The following is a 20,746-nucleotide window of genomic DNA, read 5'->3' as shown; positions in this document are numbered from 1 at the left end:
CGCGCAGTCAGTCGAGTGCACACTCGCCAGGAGACTCGAGAGTGTGCACACCTCTGCAGCACCGCAGACCCTCTCCCTTGCCCCCCCCCCCCCCCCCCCCCCCCCCCCCCCCCCCCCCCCCCCCCCCCCCCCCGCCCCCCCCCCCCCCCCCCCCCCCCCCCCCCAAAAAAAAAACACTCCTTGCCACCGACTCGATGCCACGCTGTCATTTGAGCTTTACGCAAACGTCCGCAAGACCGACTCAGTAAGGTAGTTGCGAGCGGGAGGAGAGGTTGGGACGAGTCCGCGGACTCCGTCGACGAGCTTGGTCGGACCGGCGGTGGAGATGAAGGTCGACCATCAGCGTACTCGAGTCCACCGCCCTAGACCAGCTCGAGCAGGTGCCGACTGCAGCTTTTGAGCAACGACTCGGCAGCACAGCACGCTCGCCAGCTCCAGCTCCGGCTCCACGTGAGGTTCGCCCGCCATGGCCACTTCGCTCGCGGCGCAGCTGCAGGCACGCCAGACGGTCGACGGAGCCCGTTTGCAATCGCAGCGCACGCTCAAGCAGCAGCCGACGTTCGTCTTCACGCCGCGCCACGCCGCCTCGCTCACTTCGGCAGACCTTCATTCGCTCGCCGCCAACGCCTGGGACCAGCTCGCCGCACTCGACCCCTTCTTCGCCGCGCACTACAAGGATGTACTCGGCGAACAGGCGAAGAGTCTCGACCGGACGGGGTTGACCAAGGAGGAGAACGAAAAGGTCGGCAAGATGGTCGACAAGGTCCTGCGGGCACTCGGCAAGCACATGCTCCTCAAGCCCGCAGGTCTCGTGCTGGAGTGGCTCGTCCGGCGCTTCAGGTGCGCGATGACCTCGCTTGGCGACTGCAAAGATGAGATCGCCGCTCATGGACCTCCGTCCGCAGGGTGCAAGACTTCAACATTCCGGGTCTCATCGCCCTCTTCCTGCCCTACCACAACACGCCCCACTTCCCGTCCGCCCTGAACCTCATCGCCGAGACGACCTTGGTTGCTACGCCGTTCGCTTCGCTGCTGCCGGCGAAGAAATCGCTTCAACCGGTCGCCCTCCCCTCGCTCATCGACCTTCTCCCGCCCTTTTCCTCTTCGACGAACGCTCGTCCGTTCCTCGACTCCGTCCTTCATCTTCCACTCGCTTACCTCGAGCAAGGCGAGGTGCCGCACCGCGCCCTTACCGCCTTCTGGCTGCAGGCCATCGCTGGGTACCTCGACCGCGCCGGTGCGCGCCTTCCGGACGGCGAACGCGCTGCCGTTCTCTCCACTGTGCTCGAGGTTCTTCGTACGGCCAGGTCGCACCCGGACACGCTCATCGCGTCGTACATCCTCGTCGCGCGCTTCGCGATGCACAACCCGTTCGATGCGGAGACGCTCCGCGTAGTTCTCAAGGGCGTCGTCAGCAACCGCGCGCGCAGCCACGTCGCCGACGACGAGACTGACGCGGCGCTCGTTACGACGCTCGTCGTGATCAGCCAGCTCGGCGAGGACGAGGTGACGGTCGGCGAAGGCAAGAAGTTTCTGGGCAATAGTGGCTGGAAATCGCTCCTCCGCATGGCCAAGCTCGACGAGCTCCTCGTCCAGCTGAGCAACCAGTACGACGCTCAACGGTTCCTTAAGCCCTTCCTGCAGACGCTGGCTGAGGAGGCGTACGTTGTTCTCGTTCTCCCTTCTAACGAGTGCTGGGCTGATCGCCTGACTGAGCAGGCTCGAGTCGGAGGAATGCCGCACGCTCTTGTCGTCCCTTCTCGTGCCGCGCCCGTCCGCCGACCTCGACGGCGACAAGCTCCTCACCCTGCCGGAACCCGTCATCTCGCATCTCCTCGCGTCGTGCTTCTCCGCACTCATCCGCACGCCTGCTGCCGCGCCAGCCGATCTTCTCAAGCCCCTTTCGCAAGTGTACCAGCGCTACCCGGCGATCTGGACGACGCTGAGCAAGATCTACACCTCGCGCGCGCGTCAGTCGGGCGACAAGGATGCGCTCGCCCGCCTGCTACAGGCGATGAACGCCGTTCTCGGCGGCGAGGCGCTCTCGACCGACATGCGCGCCGTCTCGCTCGTCCTCTCGGCATCGGCGCCCGACGTCGCAATCCGCGTGTCCGCACTGCGCGACATGCTCCAGAACGTCGACGATATCGTCGCGCAGGGCAACGAGCAATTTGTGCGCGACACGCTCCGCGCACGTCTTGCCGAGCCGGAGAAGGACGTTGCTGCTGTCCTGTTCGCCAAGGATGCGCAGGTGACGCTCGAAGCGCACGTCCCGGCCGAGGAGCTTCTCGCGGTGTTGCAGCCCGCGCTCGATGCGGGCAAGGACGACTACCTTGCGATTGCGCTGCCGTACCTCGTTACGCGCTTCGTGCAGCACGCGCCCGAGCAGGCCGATGCCCTCGTCAAGCGCGTTGTCTGGCCTCGGCTCCTCATCGCCAAGAGCGACCGGAAGGTTCGCGTCGCGGCCTTCAAGGCGCTCAAGGGCTCGCATCTCGAGAAGGTGCACGCGTGGCTGAAGGGGCTCGGCGCAGTCCTGCCGCAGGCGACCGATGCCGTCGACTCGGCTCACGCCGACAAGGTCGTCGAGACGCTCGCGAAGAACATGGCGGGCGCGACGGCCGACGTCGTCGACGACGCCATCGCTTTCCTCCTTGAGCAGATCACGACTGGCAAGGGCGAGCAGGCGGCCCTCGCGTACCTCGTCGCGCTCCGATTCGTCGGCAAGGTCGAGAAGACGCGCCGAGTCGCTTTTGTCGGCGCCGTCCTCGAGGCGCTCAAGGTCCAGCAGACCGGCCTCGACCCCCTCGTTGCTGCCAACCCGGACAAGGTCGTGACCCTTGTGGCCGCCGACAACGCTGGTGTCGTCGCGCCTCCCGTTCAGCGTGCCGTCTTTGAGAAGCCTACAGCCGAGGCGACGCACCAGCTTGTCCGCGGCGCGCTGCTCGTCGGCTCACTCAAGGCAGTGCACCCCTCCAAGGAGGCCAACTGGATGTGGCTCGTCCCGTCGAACAGCGCCTCGGACGCCGCCTACTGCGACTTGTGCGCAGCCGTGTACGCCCTTGCGCACGCGCATGCGGCCTCGCCTGCTTCGACTGCGATCGCAACTTCGCTCCTCGAGATCCTCTTCGGCGGTCTCGTCGCCGACGACGCCCTCGCATTCCTCGCGTGGCTGCACACGGCGGACTCGCGTCTAGTCTCGGTCGATCTCCGTCTTGCTGCCCTCCGCGATGCGGCAGTCTTTGTCCAGGTCTTCGCGCAAGCGACTGCCGCTCCGAAGGGCAAACTCGTCGACTGGCAGGTCATCGTACCTTCGTTGATCGTGGCCCTCGCCGACGCGGACAAGCGCATCCGCGTCGAGGCGGTCAAGGCACTCGAGCAGGTTCGCACCACCCTCGCACCCCTCGTCGGCGGCGGAAAGAGCGCGGCCAAGGTCGGCAGCGTGTACGGTCGCGACAAGTTCTACGGCGCGACCGCGACCGCGTCTGCGCTCCAGTACCTCGATGCGATCGACGTCGTCGCCTACCTTGACAAGCTCCTCGCTTCCCGCACCGAGCTCATTCTCTCGCCGGTGCATCTCAAGACGCTCCACTCGACGCTGCTCGATGTCGGTGCCGCCATGGACTCGCCAGCCAAGCGGCGCCGGGCCACGCTCTCCAGCAAGATCACCACCTACCTCCTCTCGCACGTCGCCGCGTGGTCCACCTCGCTCTCGGCACGCGTCAAGCTCCTCCAGGCGCTCGAGGGTGTCAAGGACAAGGGCAAGTCGGCTGCGCTCGTTGCGCTGGTCCAGGAGGCTGTCGACGCTCCCGCGTCCGCCTACAGCGCTGAGGAGCCGGACACGATGGCCGAGTACGCACGCCTCGTCTTGCAGCCCTTCGACGGCGCTCCGCGCAAGTGGCTCGAGGGCGATGACGTTGACGCCGTCGCGACGTTTGTCAAGGCGATCGAGGTGCCGGACCTTGCCGGTACGTCTTCGCGCTCTATCTTTGCTGCTGCAGTCAAGCTCACCCATGCTTTTGCAGGGCTTCGTGCCGCACTCCGCAAGGAGGCGCTCCGCCTTACGGCGAAGTCTGTCTTCGCGACCGTCCGCCCCGACACTCGTCTCGAGCTGCTCAAGCGTCTCATCAAGCTGTCGGTTACTACCGAGGCGCGCATCGCTTCAGACGTTCTCAGCTGTGTCCGCGCCGCCAAGCCTGATGGCGAGACGGTCACGGCCTTCATCAACGAGGTCCGCACCGCGCTCGCTCCGCCAGTCGCGAAGGGTGCCAAGCGTGGCCGCACCTCGGTCGGGGGCCCGGCAACGAGCGCAGTGGCACAAACCGAGCGCCTGCCCGAGCTGGTGACCCTTTTGGAGTCCGTCGACTTCGCATCGGTGCCGGCGTCGCACACCCTCCTTCTCGGCCTCTTCGATCTCCTCGCCACGCTCGTCGATCTCCCGTCTTCTGCCGGCCAGACGGACGTCGCTTACCCGGGCCAGCTCATCCTTGGCGCGCTCGCCCGTGTCGTCGAGAATGTACAGCCTTCCTCGGGCGTCACGAGCGATTCGATCCGCATGGCGCCGGTCCTCGACTTCATGCGCTCTTCGGTCAACCCGCAGACGTACTCGCAGTCGCTGCTCCTCCTCTCGCAGCTCGGCCCGCTCGTCCCCGACCAGCTCGTGCACAATGTCATGCCGATCTTCACCTTCATGGGCGCCAACGTTCTCCAGCGCGACGACGCGTACAGCCTGCGCGTGGTCGACCAAACGCTCGACAATATCGTACCTGCGCTCGTCAAGGCGATGCAGAGGACGGCAGGCGGGCGCGAAGGCCTCCTGTCGGAGCTCAAGGACCTTTTGCGCGCCTTTACCGACGCCGCAGCTCATGTCCCGCGCCACCGCCGCATCAACCTCTTCACTCGCCTCGTCGAGACGCTTGGCGCCAAGGACTTCCTCTCCGCTGTCGCCATGCTCCTCGTCGACAAGGCGGGCAAGTCGAGCGATGCGGGCTCCCTCCCGCTCTCGCTCGTCGAGCACTTCAGCGTCGAGGTCCAGCTCGCGGCTTGCAACCAGGTTGTCGAGGAGATCGCTCGTCTCATCAACCTCGAGCAGTCGTTCCTTCGGTCCGACGCGGCGGAACCCGAGCTGGCCAAGGTGAAGGACCAGGCACTCGCGCTCCTCAACTTCCTTGCCTTTGCGCTCGACACTAAGCAGCTCTTGAGTAAGGTCGACTCGGCGCGGATCGTCTCGGCCGAAACCGTCGACACGTCGCTCACCGAGCTTGTGCGCGGCTTGCTCGACCTGTCGTCCGCGACTTCGCCCTCGTTTGGCAGCACCGACCGCGCCGACATCGTCGAGGCGGCCGACTACGCGGTCCACGTCACCGTCGCACTCATGTCCACCCGCTCATTCGCGGACGCTCTCCTGTGGCTCCTCGAGCTCGCCGACCCGGCAATTCAGCCGCGCGCCTTTGCTCTCCTCCGCGCGCGTCTTCCGCATGTCAAGCCCACGCGCCGCGGCGACCTCACCTCGGCCATCGTCGCCGTTGTGGAGCAGGCGCAGGAGGTGCTCCTCAGCGCAATCGCCGAGCAGGAGGAAGTGCTCGGCGCGCTCGAAACGCTCGATGCGGTCGCCGATGCACCCTTCGCTGACGAGGACGCCGCTCTCGCAAAGACGGTCCCGTCACTTATCGAGGTTGCCAAGAGCGAGTCGAAGAGCGATGCCGTTCGCAGCCGCGCTCTCGCTATCCTCGCCAAGCTGTCGTACGCCCGCTTTCCTGGTCTCCCAACCGTCTAACTCGTAGCTGACCGACTCGTCGTCTGCAGGAACCGGCTCGGCCCGCGTCTCATTCCGCTCGTCGCCAAGCTGGTGCCCTTCGCGCTCGATGTGCTCAAGTTGCAGGCTCACGGTGCGTTTCCCTTCCTGCCGTGTAGTCTGACTCGTCACTCAGCTTGCTTGTCTGCAGCCGGCGCCAACGCCGTTACGGCGCTTGTCAGCGGCGCATACGCAACTCTCGAGGGCCTTTTCAGCTCGGTGCCGACCTTCATCGGTGCCCAGCTCGACAAGGTCTTCTCCGCAGCGCTTTCGCCGGAGCTCATGTCGTTGTCGGCGCAAGGTGCCTCGATCGCCAAGTCCCGTGCAGCGCTCCTTTCCACCGCAGCGAAGAAGCTGCCTGCCAAGACACTCTACCCGGCCATCATTCGTCTGCACGCTTCGCTCAGCGGCAACGAGCGCGACCCGCTCCTCGGCCTCCTCGACCTCCTGAACCGCGCGCTGCGCTACGGCAAGACCACCGACGTCGCGGAGAACTTCCGCCCCGTTTTCAAGCTCTTCCTCACCGTCTTCGATCTGCGCCGTGCGCACTCTCCCGCGCTCAGCCACGTCGATGTTGTCTCGGTCGAGGACCACGCGCTCTCGGCATTCGTGCAGTTCATCCTTAAGCTCAACGAGCAGACGTTCCGCCCGCTGTTCCTCCGCACGTACGACTGGGCCGTCATCGACCTCGCCGAGTCGAACGGCGCGGCCGATGCCGACGAGGCAGGCCTCACGGCACGGCGCACCGTTCTGTACAAGATCGTCGACCGTCTCCTCGGCCAGCTCAGGAGCATCTTTGTGCCGTACTTCTCGTTCATGCTCGATCAGACGGTCGAGTTGCTCGAGGCGGCCGCCAAGGGCGAGATCGAGGACAACGACCTTTGGGCCGCAGTTGCCAGCGCGCTTGGCAAAGCGCTCGAGTACGACGAGAACGGTGCGTGCGCTTCTCCCGCATGTGCGCGAGCTTGTACTGAGCCTCACGTTTCCACAGGATTCTGGACGCCCGCCCGCCTCGCCAAGCTGTCTGCGCCTCTCGCTGCGCAGCTCGAGGCGCCTGCGTCGCTCTTCCCGCCGGCAGCGTACTCTTCGCTTCTCGCGTCGTACGCCGAGCACCTCGCATCGCACGAGTCGCACCTCAAGGCGTTCAACGCGCGCATCCTGCACCTCACGCGGTCGGACGACCTGCGCGTCAAGCGCGCCGCGATCGACGCGCTCGACCAGCTGTGGGACGTCGTCGGCGACGGCATGCTCGGCCTCGTGCCCGAGACGACGCCGTTCTTGGCCGAGGCGAGGGAGGAGACGGAGGGCGGTGTCGAGGCCGCGACGAGGAGGCTCATCAAGCGCATCGAGGAGCACCTCGGCGAGGAGCTCGACCAGTACCTTGAGCAGTAGATAGACTCTGGCAAATCATTCTGACGCCGAAGCACTATGAGCAGCTGCCTCTCTGTCTGAGTGGGTCGTGGTCAAACGCGAAGGACTCTGGAGAACACGGTTTTCGTCTATTTCACGGGTCTGTCTGTCGCCACGACACCTAAGCAGGAGAGTATGTTGTGGTCGACGTTCTTCTGTGGTAGACGCAGCGAGGGAAAGCGAAGCCACAGAGCGAAGCGAGATGATTGGGCAGATGGGGGAGGGGAAGGACAGAGTATGCAACGCGGACGAGCGAAAGCACGCTCGCTTGCTCAGTGGCCACAAGTGAGCGCAAGAAACGCACTGCAGACCCGCGCTGCTGCACGGCGGCGAGACGCGAGGATGGCGGCGGCGAGGGGCGAAAGCGCCTGGACCGCCTCGTCGCGCGGTGCTCGCCCCTCTTTCCTCCCCTCCACCGCTACCTCTCCACAACTATGTCCGACGACGTACGTGCACCGCCTGCCGCACTCGCGTGCTCTCTGCGAGCGCACCCGTCTTTGTCCCGCGCTGACCCGTCCCCGCCTTGTCCCGCTGTGTCGCCTCTGCGCTCGAAAACGTCTTCGCCGCTCCTCGCCCTCTCTCCACCGCGCGATGGGGTCGACGTCTACAGGAGCAGGTTCGTCTCGGTTCTCTGCCCCGTCTGGTCCAGCCAGCGCGGCTCTGCGAGCGAGTGAGGGCGAGTGCTGACCGTCGTGCGTGTTCGACCGCCCACAGCACAACCAGACGTTCGAGCAGGCTTCGGCCGGCGCGTCGCTCACCTTCCCGATGCAGTGCTCGGCCCTCCGCAAGAACGGCCACGTCGTCATCAAGGGCAGGCCCTGCAAGGTCAGTTGCGCCCCTCGTCACCCACGCTCGTCCGAGCTCGCCCGACGCGTGATCGTGCACGGCACGGGGCCGCGCGAGGTGGCGCTGCGTGCAACGAGGCTGTGGAAGAACGGGCGGGTGATCTGGTCGCGGACGATTGCGCGATGGTGGGCGATCGAGCGGAGGATCCGAGACGAGCGGAACCGCGATCCGCAATCCAACACCCTCATCCCCACAACTTGCTGATGCTCTGCTCCTGCCAAACAGATCATCGACATGTCGACCTCGAAGACCGGCAAGCACGGTCACGCCAAGGTCAACCTTGTCGCGACTGACGTGCGTTCCCTCCTCGCCCGCTACCCCCGGCTTCTCGTGCCTGCGGCTGACACTGGCTACGCTGCGCAGATCTTCACCGGAAAGAAGTACGAGGACCTTTCGCCCTCGACCCACAACATGGACGTCCCCAACGTTGTCCGCCAGGAGTACCAGCTCGTCAACAGTTCGTCGCTTCTCGCGGGCTGACGCACGATGTCCAGCCGCTGATGTCTCTTGCGAGCAGTCGACGACGGCTTCCTCAACCTCCTCACTTCGGACGGTGCCGAGAAGAACGACGTCAAGGTCCCGGACAACGACCTCGGCAAGGAGATCCAGGACAAGTTCGACAACGGCGACGAGCTCATCGTCACCATCACCTCGGCCATGGGTGAGGAGCACTGCCTCGCCTGGAAGCCCGCCCCCCAGTCGTAAGCGCGTACACTCGCGTGCCGCTGCTCCCACTCGCCGCCTCCTCGCCTCCACCTCGCTCCTCCCCTACCCGCCCGCATCCCTCTGCACCTTCTTCCCTCCCCCCTCATTTACATCCGCTCTCCACCTTCGCATCCCCTCTCGTTCACTACGCTCCAAAAGGGTTGTTCCCCTTCCCCACCCCTCCTCCTCTCCCCACCTCTTCCTGTCCTCTCTCCCTCCCTCTCTTCTGTTCAGTGTTGCCATCGGTTCCGCAAGGGGGAGTCGATGCGGGTCGGTCGGTTGGTAGGGGGCTCTTGTCGGTGGGAGGATGAAACGAAACTCACAAAGCCAGATACTTGCTCGCGTCTCAACAAGGCGAGGCGTGCGGGCTTGTGCTGTGATCGAGTCCTTCTCGGAGGTTCGCTGCGATTGGCCCAGGCCGACCTCACGAGCAAATCGAAAGCATGTGGGAGAACTTGCCGCTTCGCCCTCTCGCGCCGACCGACGCCGGCGTGACTTCGGCGGATGAGACGAGCAGTCGGCCCACGGCTCAGGGGAGGCAGAGACCGATCACGCTCAACATCGAGCAGCCTGCTCCCCGCCCATGTGCTCCCTGTTCGCTCAGCCCGCTCTGCTAGGAGAGACATCATCGCTATGAGCAAGCCAGCACATAGCTCTGCCTGCGCTGCACTCGCGCCCTTCTCGCCCGCGACAGAACCCCCACTTCCTCCAGCCATCCAGGCAGCACTCGCGTTCGAGTGGCGCCGTCCGGATCCAGCGTACTACGCCGAGTTTGAGGAATGCTATCAGGCTTACACTGGCCTCCTAGAGGAGCTCGCAAATCGCTACCTCGAGGCGGTCGAGGATTTCAAGCGCTTCGACCGCGACGTCTTGCGGCGGTTGCATCACAGCAAGGATGGCTCGGCAGAGTTGGCCGGAGCCTGGACGGACTACAGACTGGTTAAGCAGCGTGCACGCGAGCTGGAGCGGGCGAGGGCTGGACCAGCTGGTGCGCGCACGCCGCGGTCGCCCGTCCGGAGCACACTCAGACTTGCTGACGGCCCGGTGGGTCGCTCCCTTCAGGACTATGTGTGCTGCGGCGCATGCACATTGTCGCTCACCATGTAGAGGACAGCTCACCCGTCCTCCGCTTCCTGCCGTGACTGGCAAGCCAGCCAAAGTGAGTTTCCCTCGGTCGTCCTTGTTGTCCAGGTTAACTGATAAGACGCCCGCAGACCTACCCTGCTGCGGAGATTCACAGGGCTGTTCTCCTGACTGACAGGCCGCTTGGCTCCGCTTCACCATCCGCATAGGGTGTACCTCACTATGCCAGAAAGCGGGTGCTTGTACTCGCTCCCGGTTGCCCCCTTGACCGTTCAGACGCTCGCAGACTTGGCCCGTTGCAGGATTTGTTTGGCCCGTGCGCTGATGACCCCGGGTCGAACTGTCGCCGAGACTAGTCCTGCCGGCGTGAAAGATCCGTCGTTCCTTCTCTCCTCTTTTTCCCTATAACGGACCGAGCGCACGAGCTGCACGTGCACAACAACGGAGCTCATTGGCGTTCGCCCGCGCTCGCACCCGAGGAAGAGCACATGCTTCGCAAGAGACGACGTTCGCAGCCCTGTGCGTATGCGGTGGACTTCTCTCCTGCGTCGAGTCCTCACGACAGTTCCCGTCTGGCGTCTGCTCTGCTCTCACTGTGCAGGGGGCCGTGTTGACTGCGAGGAGCTGAGCAGCGCGGATACGAGTGGGAGAGCGACGCATCACCATCTCGACTGCCACGAGCGAGTGCGTCCCGTCCTCCTACCTCTCGCCCCGAGCCGTCGCAGCAGCATCGCCATGTACTCAAGAGGCTGAGAATGACGTGCATTGCTGCGATGACGGATACATGCGCGCGTGCATGACTACTTCTTGCTCTTGCTCGTGTCGACCTCGATAAACGCCTTTGGCACGCCGCGCGCGACGAGCAGCTTGGTGACGAGCGCGTCGTGCGTCCCTGCGGGGGCGGGGGCGGTCTCGGCATCAGCGCGATCCGGCTTTGAGACAGACAGCAAGACGAGACGAGGCGAACGGGAGAGAGAGGGAGGGAGGGAGGAAGGGAGGAAGACGCACCTTGGCACATGATTTCGACTTTGGGCGTGCTGCCCTTTTTCGCCGAGCCCGCAATCGGTTGGACTGTGCGCGTTGCAAACGTCAGTCCAGACTCGACACGACGGAGACTCGGGGAGAGACGCACTCGAGGTGGACGACGCGCTGCGGTGCTTGAGCTCCTCGGCGAGCTCGTCCGAGGTGAACAAGTCCCACGGCTCGTGCCCTGTGCACCCACGAGCTCCGTTTCAGCATTCTACCTACTCTCGCGCGTACACGCGACTGATTGCGCGAGCGAGACGAGCGGAGGGCGCACCAGAGACGAGCGTGACCTGCCGCTTGCCGACATTCTTGATCTGCACCCGGATCGTCGGCGGCGAGCCCTTCCTGCGGGTGCACGCACACAAACGAAGCCATCACCGAAAAGATCCCTTCGTCAGCACAGAACCCGTTTTGTCTCCCAAGAGAGAGAGGGGAGGCGCACTTGACCACCTCGTCCGCCGCGCCCGCCCTCCGGATCCCCCAGTACGCCGTGCACCCCGCCCCCTCCCTGATCCTCCTCAGCGCCTCCTCCCTCGGTACGCACCCGGGGGCGCCGCGCTCGCTGCCCACTTGCTCGGCGACCTCGCCCTTTCGGAGGACGACGCGCGCGAGGAGGTCCATTGCGGAGAGCTGCGCGGGGGAGAGGGACGAGGGGAGTGGGTGCGAGGTGGGGGCGAGGAGGAGGAGGGCGCGGTGCGAGGGGTGGGAGAGAGAGTGCGAGTCGGTGAAGCGCCGGAGGAGGGTCGAGAGGTGCGAGGAGGTGTAGAGGTCGTGTGCGGGGCTGCCGGGGGGGGGAGCGCGTCAGGGCGTGCGATGCTGGATGAAAGCAGAGTGCGGGGGGAGAAGAGGGACGCACCGCTCGTGCTCGACCGAGCGGAACAGCTCTTTGACGCCGTCCCCGCTGAGCTTCCACAGCTCCCTCACTTCTGTCCCCTCGCCCTCCCTCCCCTTCCCCTTCCCCTTTGCACTCGCACCTCCGTCCGCAGCCTCGTCGCGGTCCTCTGCCTCCCCGCGCGCCGCCGCAGAAGCCGCCGCCGCCTTTTCCTCCATCGCGGCCGTGCGGTACGGCCTCGCCCGCTGGACGTCCTCGTGCGCCTCGTTGACGCCGACGACGACCCACTCGCCCCTGACCTCCTTTGCGTTGATCCACCCGCGCTTGACGGCCGCTTTCACGAGGCGGTCGAGCTTGCGGAACGAGGCCGAGCGCTTGAGCTCGATCGCGTCGCGCGGGACGGACGCGGGGCGCGAGGGGAGGATGTAAGCCGAGTAGAGGAGCGAGGCGGGGAGCGGGAAGGACGCCGAGGGGAGGGTCGAAGAGAGGGCTTGGAGGAGGGAAGAGAGGAGGAGCGCATCGACGTCGGCGGGAGAGAGGTCCGCCGTCGCGGTCGGGGCGGGATCGGTCGAAGAAGAGGAAGGTGCGGGTGCGGGCGGAGCGGCTCGGGAAGACGAGGCGCCGGCAGCGGGCTCGGCGCGGTCGTCGAGGGACGACGCCGCGAGCTCGTCGGCGAGCTCTGCGGCGGTCGGTTCGCGCTCGCGCACGGGCGGGAGGTCGGCCTCGATGCCAGATCCACTCTGCCACAAGAAGTCGCCGCGAGCGTGGATCTGCGTGCGCAGGCACAAGGGAAAAGGTCAAGTCGAGCGCAAGATACGCGGAAGCACAGCGAGAGAGCGCGGCGGCGCACGGTGATGACGGCCTTTCCCTTTTTCTCGCCGTCGCCCTTTTGCATGCGCACGAGGGTGTCGCGGTCTGCGGCGAGGTGGCCGACGGCGACGGCGCGTCGCGAGGGCGGGTCGGTTGCGACGACGATGGCGACGAGGTCGCCCTCCTTTGCGGTGGGCGGGAGGGCGGCGAGCGAGCGGGACGAGACGCCGGCTGCGAACAAAGCGCTGTGGGTGCGGTTGGGAAAGGTAAGCAGGCTGTGCAGAGGGTGCGGAACGGGTGCAAGCGAGACGGACGAGCCCGAGACGAGGTTGGGCACGACGGCGGGGGCGGTCTCGAGGGCGGGGAGGAGGTCGGGGCAGAGGTCGAGGGCGTAGCAGGTGGGGACGAGCGGGCCCGAGTCGCCCTTTCCGATGCGGACGATGCGCGGGTCGGGCGAGAGGGACGAGGACGAGGGGGGCGCGAGGTAGGCGGTGAAGGGGTCGCCGAGGTGCGAGGTGCCCTTCGCGGCGAGGGTGCCTTCGGGGAGGATGGCCTTTGCCGTGGCGGGTGCAGCTCGAGGGTCGGCGAGCGGGAAGGCGGCGGCGAGGAGGTCGCGCAGCTTGCGGGCGTCGGACGAGCGGAGGGGCGCCGACGTCTTTGCCTGGTGCGGGCGCTTCCACATGGCAACTGTGGTGCCGAGTCTACTGTCGAGTGAGAGGCAGAGTAAGAGTGCAAAGTAGCGACGAGGGCGGCGTCTTCGAGAAGAGCGACGACGAGGGCGAGGGCGAGCTGCGAGCGTCGTGGTCATCAGATTGCGCGCAGTCAGTCGAGTGCACACTCGCCAGGAGACTCGAGAGTGTGCACACCTCTGCAGCACCGCAGACCCTCTCCCTTCCCCCCTCCCTCAGCCCGCACCCGCACCCTCCCCTCCCCCACCTCGCCTCGTCTCACCACGAGCACCACCCCCGCCTACACCCGGCACGCCATGGCCCCGACCGCCAGCATCCACTCGGTCCACGACGACGCAAAGCTCCTCCAGGAGGCCCTCGCCAACGTCCACGTCCAGCAGGGACAGCTCCGCAGATGCCTCGCACAGGACCACATCATGGACGCACTCAAGGCCGCCAGCACCATGCTCGCAGAGCTCCGCACCAGCCAGCTCAGCCCCAAACAGTACTACGAACTCTACATGGCCGTGTTCGACGCCCTCCGCCACCTCTCCAGCTACCTCTACGACGCCCACGTCTCGGGCAGGCACCACCTCGCAGACCTCTACGAACTCGTCCAGTACGCAGGCAACATCGTCCCCAGGCTCTGTCCGTCTCCGCTCCACCCTCACCGCTTCGCTACCACTGGCTCACCCTACCCCCGCCCCGCCCGCAGACCTCATGATCACCGTCGGCACCGTCTACATGTCGATCCCCGGCGCACCCGTAAAGGAAATCATGAAGGACATGATGGAAATGACCCGCGGCGTACAGCACCCGACCCGCGGCCTCTTCCTCCGCCACTACCTCAGCGGCATGACCCGCGACCACCTCCCCGTCGGCGACGACCCCGGGTGCGCTTCCCTGTCCTTCTCCCGTGGACCGAGTCGTCACGTCGGCGCGGTGTCGAGTCGGGCTCACGGTCGCTCGCCGGCCCGACTGCACGCGAGAGAGTCAGTGCGCGCGACACGGACTGAACCCGCTCCTTTCGCGCGCGCAGCCCGTCCGGCAACCTGTACGACTCGATCGGGTTCGTCCTGACCAACTTTATCGAGATGAACAAGCTGTGGGTGCGGCTGCAGCACTCGGGCCTCTCGCGCGACCGCGAGCGGCGCGAGCTCGAGCGGCGCGAGCTGCGCATCCTCGTCGGGACCAACCTCGTCCGCCTCAGCCAGCTCGACGGCGTCGACCTCGAGCTGTACCAGCGCGTCATCCTCCCGAGCATCCTCGAGCAGGTCGTCAACTGCAAGGACGTCATTGCGCAGGAGTACCTCATGGAGGTCGTCATCCAGGTGCGCCTCATCTCCGCTTCCTTTTGCGCGCCCACACTCGTTCCCGCGGCTGCAGCCCGTGTATCTCTCGAGTGATACTCCGCGCATTCGAGAGCAGCACCACTGAACCCCCGCCCTCCCTTCCTCGCAGGTCTTCACGTCCGACTTCCACCTCCGCACCCTCACGCCCTTCCTCTCGGCCACCGCACAGCTGCATCCGAAAGTGCCCATCAAGTCGATCGTGATCGCGCTCCTCGACCGCCTCGCGGCGTACGCCGCGAAAGAGGCTGAGAGCGAGCCGGCCGACGAGCGCCGCAGGCAGGAGGAGCGCGCAAAGCGCGAGTTGGGGAGGGAGATACAGCGGCAGAAGGAACGGAGGAGGAGGGTGCTGGAGCGGGAGAGTGCAGAGGAGGAGGAGGACCCCGAGGGACAGGCGCGGGCATTGGGAGGGGCGGAGGACGAGGAGACGGAGGGCTGGGGCGCGGCGGTGCATGCCGTCCCGCCGGGTCTGGCGGCCCAGCCCGATCTCGACGAGGGCGATGGCACGATCGACGGGCACGAGGTGAGACCCGTGGGGAAAGACGGCGAGGTGAGGAAGTATCGCGGGATCCCGGAGGACGTCAAGCTGTTCGAGGTGTTTTGGGAGCAGGTCGTCAGCCTCATCAAGGTGCGCTCGGCCACCTCGTCTCTCTCGCATGCGGGTCACTCACGCTTGTCGCGTGTTCTCCCGCAGGCGCGCCCGGACCTGTCGATCCAGGACATTACGGCGCTCCTCGTCTCGCTCGCCAACCTCTCGCTGTCGTGCTATCCGGCGCAGCTCACCTACATCGACCAAGTCCTCTCGTTCGCGACGTACCAGTGCGCCGCGCACGCCGACTCGCCCGACCTGCACCACCCGACGACGACGGCGCACCTGCTCGCGCTCCTCCTCGCGCCCATCGCGTCGTACGCCTCGGCGCTCACGCTCCTCGCCCTCCCCTCGTACGACCAGCTCCTGCACGCCCAGCCCTACGCGACCCGCCGCTCGCTCGCCCACGCCGTCGTCGCGAGCGTCCTCAAGAACGAGACCGTCATCGACGCGCCAGAGGACGTAAAGGGCGTCCTCGCCCTGTGCCACGTCCTCGTGCGCGACCAGAAGGACCGCCCCGCCGGCGCGAGACCGCCGTTCCCCCACGCTGCTGCGTCTGGAACCTCCGAGGCGCACCTCCTCGCCCAGCAGCAGCAGACAAGGGACCGGGGCGCGCTCTTTGGCGCAGGCGGGTACGGCGCGGGCGGGTACCGGCAGGGGCAGGGACAGGGGTTCGACCGCGAGGAAATGGCAGAGGAGCAGGGGTGGATCGCCAGGATGGTGCACCTGTTCCGTGCAGACGACCTGCAGAGGCAGTTTGCGGTGCGTCGCGCGGCGGGCGTCCCATCCGCGCCTGTCTCGAGTGTCCGCTGATTTTTTGTCCGGGCGCGTGCGCAACACAGCTCCTGCAGACGGCGCGGCGCGAGTTCACCGAGGGCGGCGAGCGCATCCGGTGGACGTTCCCGCCGCTCATCGTCGCGGCGATCAAGCTCGCGCGGCGGTACAAGCAGCTGCAGTCTTCGCGGCGCTCGCTCCCGCCCGACGAGTGGGACGCGCGCGTGTCGCACCTGTTCAAGTTTATCCACCAGTGCACGTCGATCCTGTACAACAAGGTCGAGGCGTCGGACGTGTGCCTGCGGCTGTACCTCCTCGCGCTCGCCGCCGCCGACGAGACGGGCCACGAGGAGCTCGCGTACGAGTTTGCCGTGCAGGCCTTCACCATCTACGAAGAGTCGATCTCGGAGAGCCGCGCCCAGTTGCAGGCCATCACGGCGATTGTCGGCGCGCTCCAGCTCGCGCGCGTCTTTGGCGACGACAACTACGACACGCTCATCACCAAGGCGGCGCTTCACGGCGCGAAACTGCTCAAAAAGGGGCAGCAGGCGACGGCCGTCGCGCTCGCGAGCCACCTCTGGTGGCAGATGGACCTGCCGGGGCGCGAGCCGGGCGACGACGAGAAGGTGCGTGCTGGACCTAACACTTCCTTTTGGCGCCGTCTCCCTCGAACAGTGCGATGCTCATACTCGGTTGCGTCCGACCACACAGCCGCCGTACCGCGACGGCAAGCGCGTGCTCGAGTGCCTGCAAAAGTCGCTCCGCATCGCGACGTCGTCGATCGACGAGCTCACGAGCGTGCAACTGTACTGCGACGCGCTCGACCAGTACCTGTACTACTTTGAGCGCGGCGTAGAGTCGGTCAGTCCCGCTCTCTCTTCGACCTGCGCTGGCAAAGTGGCGACCGACACGGTCGGCTCTGGCCATTCTTGAGATCGTGTACAGTGGCTGACTCATTCTTCCTGCACGCAGATCTCGGCCAAGCACATCAACTCGCTCGTCGAGCTCATCTCGTCCAACCTCGACACGCTCCCGACCCCGCCCTCTGCGCCGTCGCCCAACCCGTCGCACGCCGCGCCGCACCCGGCCTACGCGCCGTCGACGCTCGGCGGCGCGACGTCGGGCCTGATCGAGGGCGTCAACACGCCCGAGGCCGTCGTGCGCCACTTTGTCAACTCGCTCCGGTTCATCGCGGGGAGGAAGGACGGGCGCAACGAGCACACGACCGAGGAGATCATGCGGCTGTACGCGGACGTCGAGGTCCAGGGGACGCTGCTCAAGTACGGCGCACAGGTCCAGCAACAGCAACATCAGCAGCAGCAGCAGATCGGGCGCTAAGTAGCGCTGCTTCTTCCTTCCTTTCCTCGTTGTCCTCTTGCGTTTTCGTCATTACTGTGCTGTGCCCGCATTCCGTTATTCCGTCCTTTTTGTGTGTGCGTGCAAATGGCAGTCGTGTTGCAGATAGTGGGTTCAAGGCAATGCGAGAGCGAGGAAAGTACAACAACGAGAACGGGAGAACACTGGGGCCGCGCTCACTTCTTCTTGAGCTTGGCGAGCGAGATCTGCGGGTCGCACAGTCATGTCACATTGTGCTCGACGGGCGTGACAGAGAGTCGGCGCGCACCTTGGGCCGGTCAAGAGCGGGACCACCTTCGACAACCAGGTCGTCGTCGTCATCTGCGTCGACCCCGGTAGACGCACCCTCGGCCTGTTGCGACTCCTCTCTGAATCGTGGTGCGCTCACTGAGCGGATCTTCGGGCCAGGCGGGGCCGACAAGTCGATCTTGCGGTTTGCGAGGCCGTCCTCGAGGGCAAGCTGTATCGCGATGCCCTCGGTCAGCAATTGAGTCCAGCAAGCGCCATCGAACGTCAAGCAGAGACGCACCCTGTGCCGCTTGGCTTCGTCCGACTCGTCGCGGACGACATCGCCCGGCCTCGCCGTCGGGTTGTACCCAATCTTGCGCAGCGCGTCGCTCTTGAAGATGCCCGCGAGCGTGCCATTGCGCTCCTGCTCCCCGTGCCCCTCGGTCTCCCGGTCGCTGCTCCCGCTCGTCGACGCCGCCGCCGCGCCCCGCTTGGCGCGCACGAGGTACTCGCCGCCGGGCGTCTTGCCCTTGTCGCGCCCGACGAGCGCGCGCAGCTCTCGACGCGCGCGCTTGTCGTCCTCGGCCTGCCGCTGCAGCCGCTTCTTCTCGTCGCTCACCACCGGGCCTTCGCGCAGGCCGGGGAGGAACCCGCCGCGCGAGTGCGAGGGGAGGAGCGAGGTCGACGAGGCGGACGAGGGGAGCTGGACGGTCGAGCCCGGGCGGCCGGATGGGCGCGTGACGTATGTCGTCGAGCCGTAGATGACTTGAGCGGCTGCGGTGGCGGGAGGAGAGGTAGGCTTTGACGAGTGCTGCTGGTGGGCGCGGGAAGAAGAGGAGGAAGAGGTGCCAAGCGAGCGGGCAAATTGTGCATGCGAGAAGGTACCCTTCTGCGACATGGAAGCGGTGCTGCGGGGTTGCTGTGTGGGTGATGGAGGCGCCAATGCGAGAACCAGACAAAGACGCACTTGCTACTCGTCTCGGCCCGACGGACGCCAGTGCGCTTGACAGCGCGCTCGACGTGGAACTGGCAGTGCTTGCCCGTGCGCCTTTTCAGTGAGCCCCCGTGTCAGTGAAAGACCTTCCAGAAGCGGACGAAATGAGCGCACGCATCTACCCACTGGCCGCACCGCTTGCCATCGACCTTGATGGCCTCGCAGAACGCGAGATTGTCAGCGCGGCCGATGACGACCATCGAGTCGGCGCTCGTCGGTTTGAGCGTGTACGAGAAGTTCTGCACGGTTTCGGACGACGCGTGAGCCGAAAGAGTGGAACAGCGACAGACGACAAGAGAAGCGCACCTTGTTGGACGGGAGGAAGGACGGGTTGACGATGGCGACGACGGCGCCGGGGCTCTCCTTCCAGAACTTTTCGTACGCGCCGCCGCTCTGCCCCTTGTACACGTCGACCTCGTTCCCGTCCTCGTCGACGGCCTTGTCGACCGCGTCGGCCTGGACGAGCATGACGCTGAGGCGGCCGGTCGCGCTCGCCGACGCGTGCGTCGAGCTGAGGTCGACGAGCTCGAAGCGCAGGTACTGCTGGCGGCGCTGGCGCTTGGTCTGCGGGCGGTAGAGCGGGTCGTTCCGTCCGCCACCGGCGTTCTCCTTCTCGTCCTTGACCCGCTTCTTGCCCTTGCCGCCGCGCGCCTCCTCCTCCTCCTTCTCGTCGTCGCTCCCGCTCTCCGCGTCCGATCCGCCCTTGCCCCGCTCCTTCCCCTTGTCCCCCCTCGCGCCGCCGAGCGCGTTCGAGTTGAGGAACCGCACCTCGTCCTTCCACGCGAGGACGCCAATGACGACAAAGTCCGAGTCGACCTGCTCGGCGTCGATCTCGATCCGGTTGCGCGAGTCGACGTGCGAGAGCGCGTACACCTGCGACGGCGTCAGGTGGTACCGCCCGTCGAGGAGGTTGTCGAGCGCCGCGTGCGGGAGGATGCGCTCGCTGCGCGCCAAGAGGATAGAGCAAAATCAGCTCAGGTGACTCGTAAGACTCACAGAGCGAAACAGAGTGGAATCCGCACGCACCGCAGCCGGATCCCGCTGTACGGCTCGACGCGCTTCCACTCCGGGTCGTCCTTGGGAGCAGCAAACTCCCTTGGCCCCATCTCGAGCACCTCGATGATGGTCCCGTCCTTGCGTCGCGTGCGCCGCGACGGGCCGTGCGTCACCTCGAGGTCGTCGTGTTCGCTCTGCGCACGAGCAGGCCGCTTGGTCGACGCGAGAGAGGGCTTGACATCGGCGGTGGAGAGGGTCGACGTCGGGCGGGACATGGCTGACGCAGCGGATCGAGCAGGCGCTGCTGCCTCGGAGCGCCGGTCTCCTTGCTCCGACCGCTTCGCAGACTCGCGACTGTTCCGCCGTGTCTCGCGCCCGTCCTCTTCGCGGACCTCCTTCTTCCTTTCCTTCAGTCTGACCTCGCCCTTCTTCCCGCCGAGCAGGACGTCCCTACTCGCGCGCGAGAGCTCGCCCAGCCCGCCGCCACCGCCGGTCGAGGCGAGCGCGGCGCGCCGCTCGAGCTGCCGCTGCTTGCGCTCGCGCTTGGCGCGGTCGACCGCGAGTGACTCGGCTTGACGCTCGGCGAAGGAGACGGCTGCGGGTGCCGAGCGGGTGAGCACGACGAAGGGAACCCAGGGTGCAGCCACGCGGAAGAGAGGGAAGCGACGCACGCACTGCCGACAGGTGGTCGACGAACTGGGACCGCTTCTTTGTGCCCTCGCGTAGCTGGACCTTGTCTGACGGGTTGAGCGAGCGTGCGCGCGGATCGGCGTCGAAGAAGGACGGCGCCGCGACTTTGGGCAGGATGCGAAGAGGGCGCGCGGAAGAGCCGGCGGCGGCTGCCTCTGCCTCGGTGCGGCGCTTCTTGCCTGTCGCCCAGAGTCTATGAGCAGCTCGACGGTGCGAGAAGGGCCAGAGAAGACGCACGAGGGGACGGGCTGTTGGGGACGAGTTCCTGCGGACCGGAAGCGCGGCGAGCCTCGTCCTCGGCGGCCTTGCGGGCTCTTCGAGCACGCGCGCGCTCCAGCTCGCGCTCGAGGTCTTCGACCGAGGGCCCGTCGGACGACATGTCGCGCTAGAGGGCGCAAAGAGAGAGAGAGACGCGACGCGACGGGTCGAGGACGAGAGCGAGACGGGCGAGACGGCCGCACTGGGTGACAGTCGCCGTGCAGTCAGAGTAGTGAGCGTATCAAGCGTCTGGCAGAGTGCAGTCAGCCGCTGTCTGTGCGGATGATCGAGCGCGTGAAGAAGCGAACGCCGACTTGGATTCTCTCGCTCGTTCTCGACAC

The 20,746-nt window shown here is 66.2% G+C and overlaps 5 protein-coding genes across 5 annotated transcripts; 3 read left to right on the top strand and 2 right to left on the bottom strand.

The window, feature by feature from the left end:
- Positions 1-466: 466 nt before the first annotated feature.
- UTP10 (snoRNA-binding rRNA-processing protein UTP10) lies at positions 467-7,183 on the top strand (the record flags this gene model as incomplete). Its single annotated transcript, XM_076652835.1, has 7 exons — positions 467-840; positions 906-1,661; positions 1,720-3,965; positions 4,023-5,739; positions 5,803-5,885; positions 5,943-6,725; positions 6,783-7,183. The coding sequence occupies 7 exons, from the start codon at positions 467-469 to the stop codon at positions 7,181-7,183; spliced, it is 6,360 nt and encodes a 2,119-aa protein (XP_076501624.1).
- Positions 7,184-7,635: 452 nt separating this feature from the next.
- Positions 7,636-8,752, top strand: JCM10292_001395 (uncharacterized protein; the record flags this gene model as incomplete). Its single annotated transcript, XM_076652834.1, has 5 exons — positions 7,636-7,647; positions 7,916-8,026; positions 8,273-8,341; positions 8,411-8,504; positions 8,565-8,752. The coding sequence occupies 5 exons, from the start codon at positions 7,636-7,638 to the stop codon at positions 8,750-8,752; spliced, it is 474 nt and encodes a 157-aa protein (XP_076501623.1).
- A 1,883-nt stretch (positions 8,753-10,635) lies between these two features.
- Positions 10,636-13,185, bottom strand: JCM10292_001394 (uncharacterized protein; the record flags this gene model as incomplete). The annotated part of the gene is made up of 8 exons (XM_076652833.1): positions 10,636-10,727; positions 10,844-10,906; positions 10,968-11,045; positions 11,136-11,206; positions 11,304-11,642; positions 11,718-12,463; positions 12,544-12,748; positions 12,818-13,185. The coding sequence occupies 8 exons, from the start codon at positions 13,183-13,185 to the stop codon at positions 10,636-10,638; spliced, it is 1,962 nt and encodes a 653-aa protein (XP_076501622.1).
- A 303-nt stretch (positions 13,186-13,488) lies between these two features.
- Positions 13,489-17,221, top strand: VPS35 (retromer subunit VPS35; the record flags this gene model as incomplete). The annotated part of the gene is made up of 8 exons (XM_076652832.1): positions 13,489-13,819; positions 13,887-14,064; positions 14,211-14,502; positions 14,633-15,148; positions 15,215-15,871; positions 15,952-16,509; positions 16,595-16,744; positions 16,856-17,221. The coding sequence occupies 8 exons, from the start codon at positions 13,489-13,491 to the stop codon at positions 17,219-17,221; spliced, it is 3,048 nt and encodes a 1,015-aa protein (XP_076501621.1).
- A 194-nt stretch (positions 17,222-17,415) lies between these two features.
- MCM10 (Mcm10p) lies at positions 17,416-20,526 on the bottom strand (the record flags this gene model as incomplete). The annotated part of the gene is made up of 9 exons (XM_076652831.1): positions 17,416-17,445; positions 17,508-17,699; positions 17,769-18,375; positions 18,435-18,515; positions 18,576-18,700; positions 18,768-19,404; positions 19,488-20,052; positions 20,129-20,326; positions 20,385-20,526. 9 exons carry the CDS (start codon positions 20,524-20,526, stop codon positions 17,416-17,418), a joined length of 2,577 nt encoding a protein of 858 aa, XP_076501620.1.
- Between the last annotated feature and the right edge of the window lie 220 nt (positions 20,527-20,746).

Source organism: Rhodotorula paludigena, assembly GCF_050403205.1.
Source record: "Rhodotorula paludigena JCM10292 DNA, Rt_paludigena_JCM10292v1_ctg94, whole genome shotgun sequence".
NCBI classification, from domain to species: Eukaryota; Fungi; Basidiomycota; class Microbotryomycetes; order Sporidiobolales; family Sporidiobolaceae; genus Rhodotorula; species Rhodotorula paludigena.
Note: the sequence above shows the minus strand (reverse complement) of the source record. Positions and strands in the feature narration are given on the sequence as shown.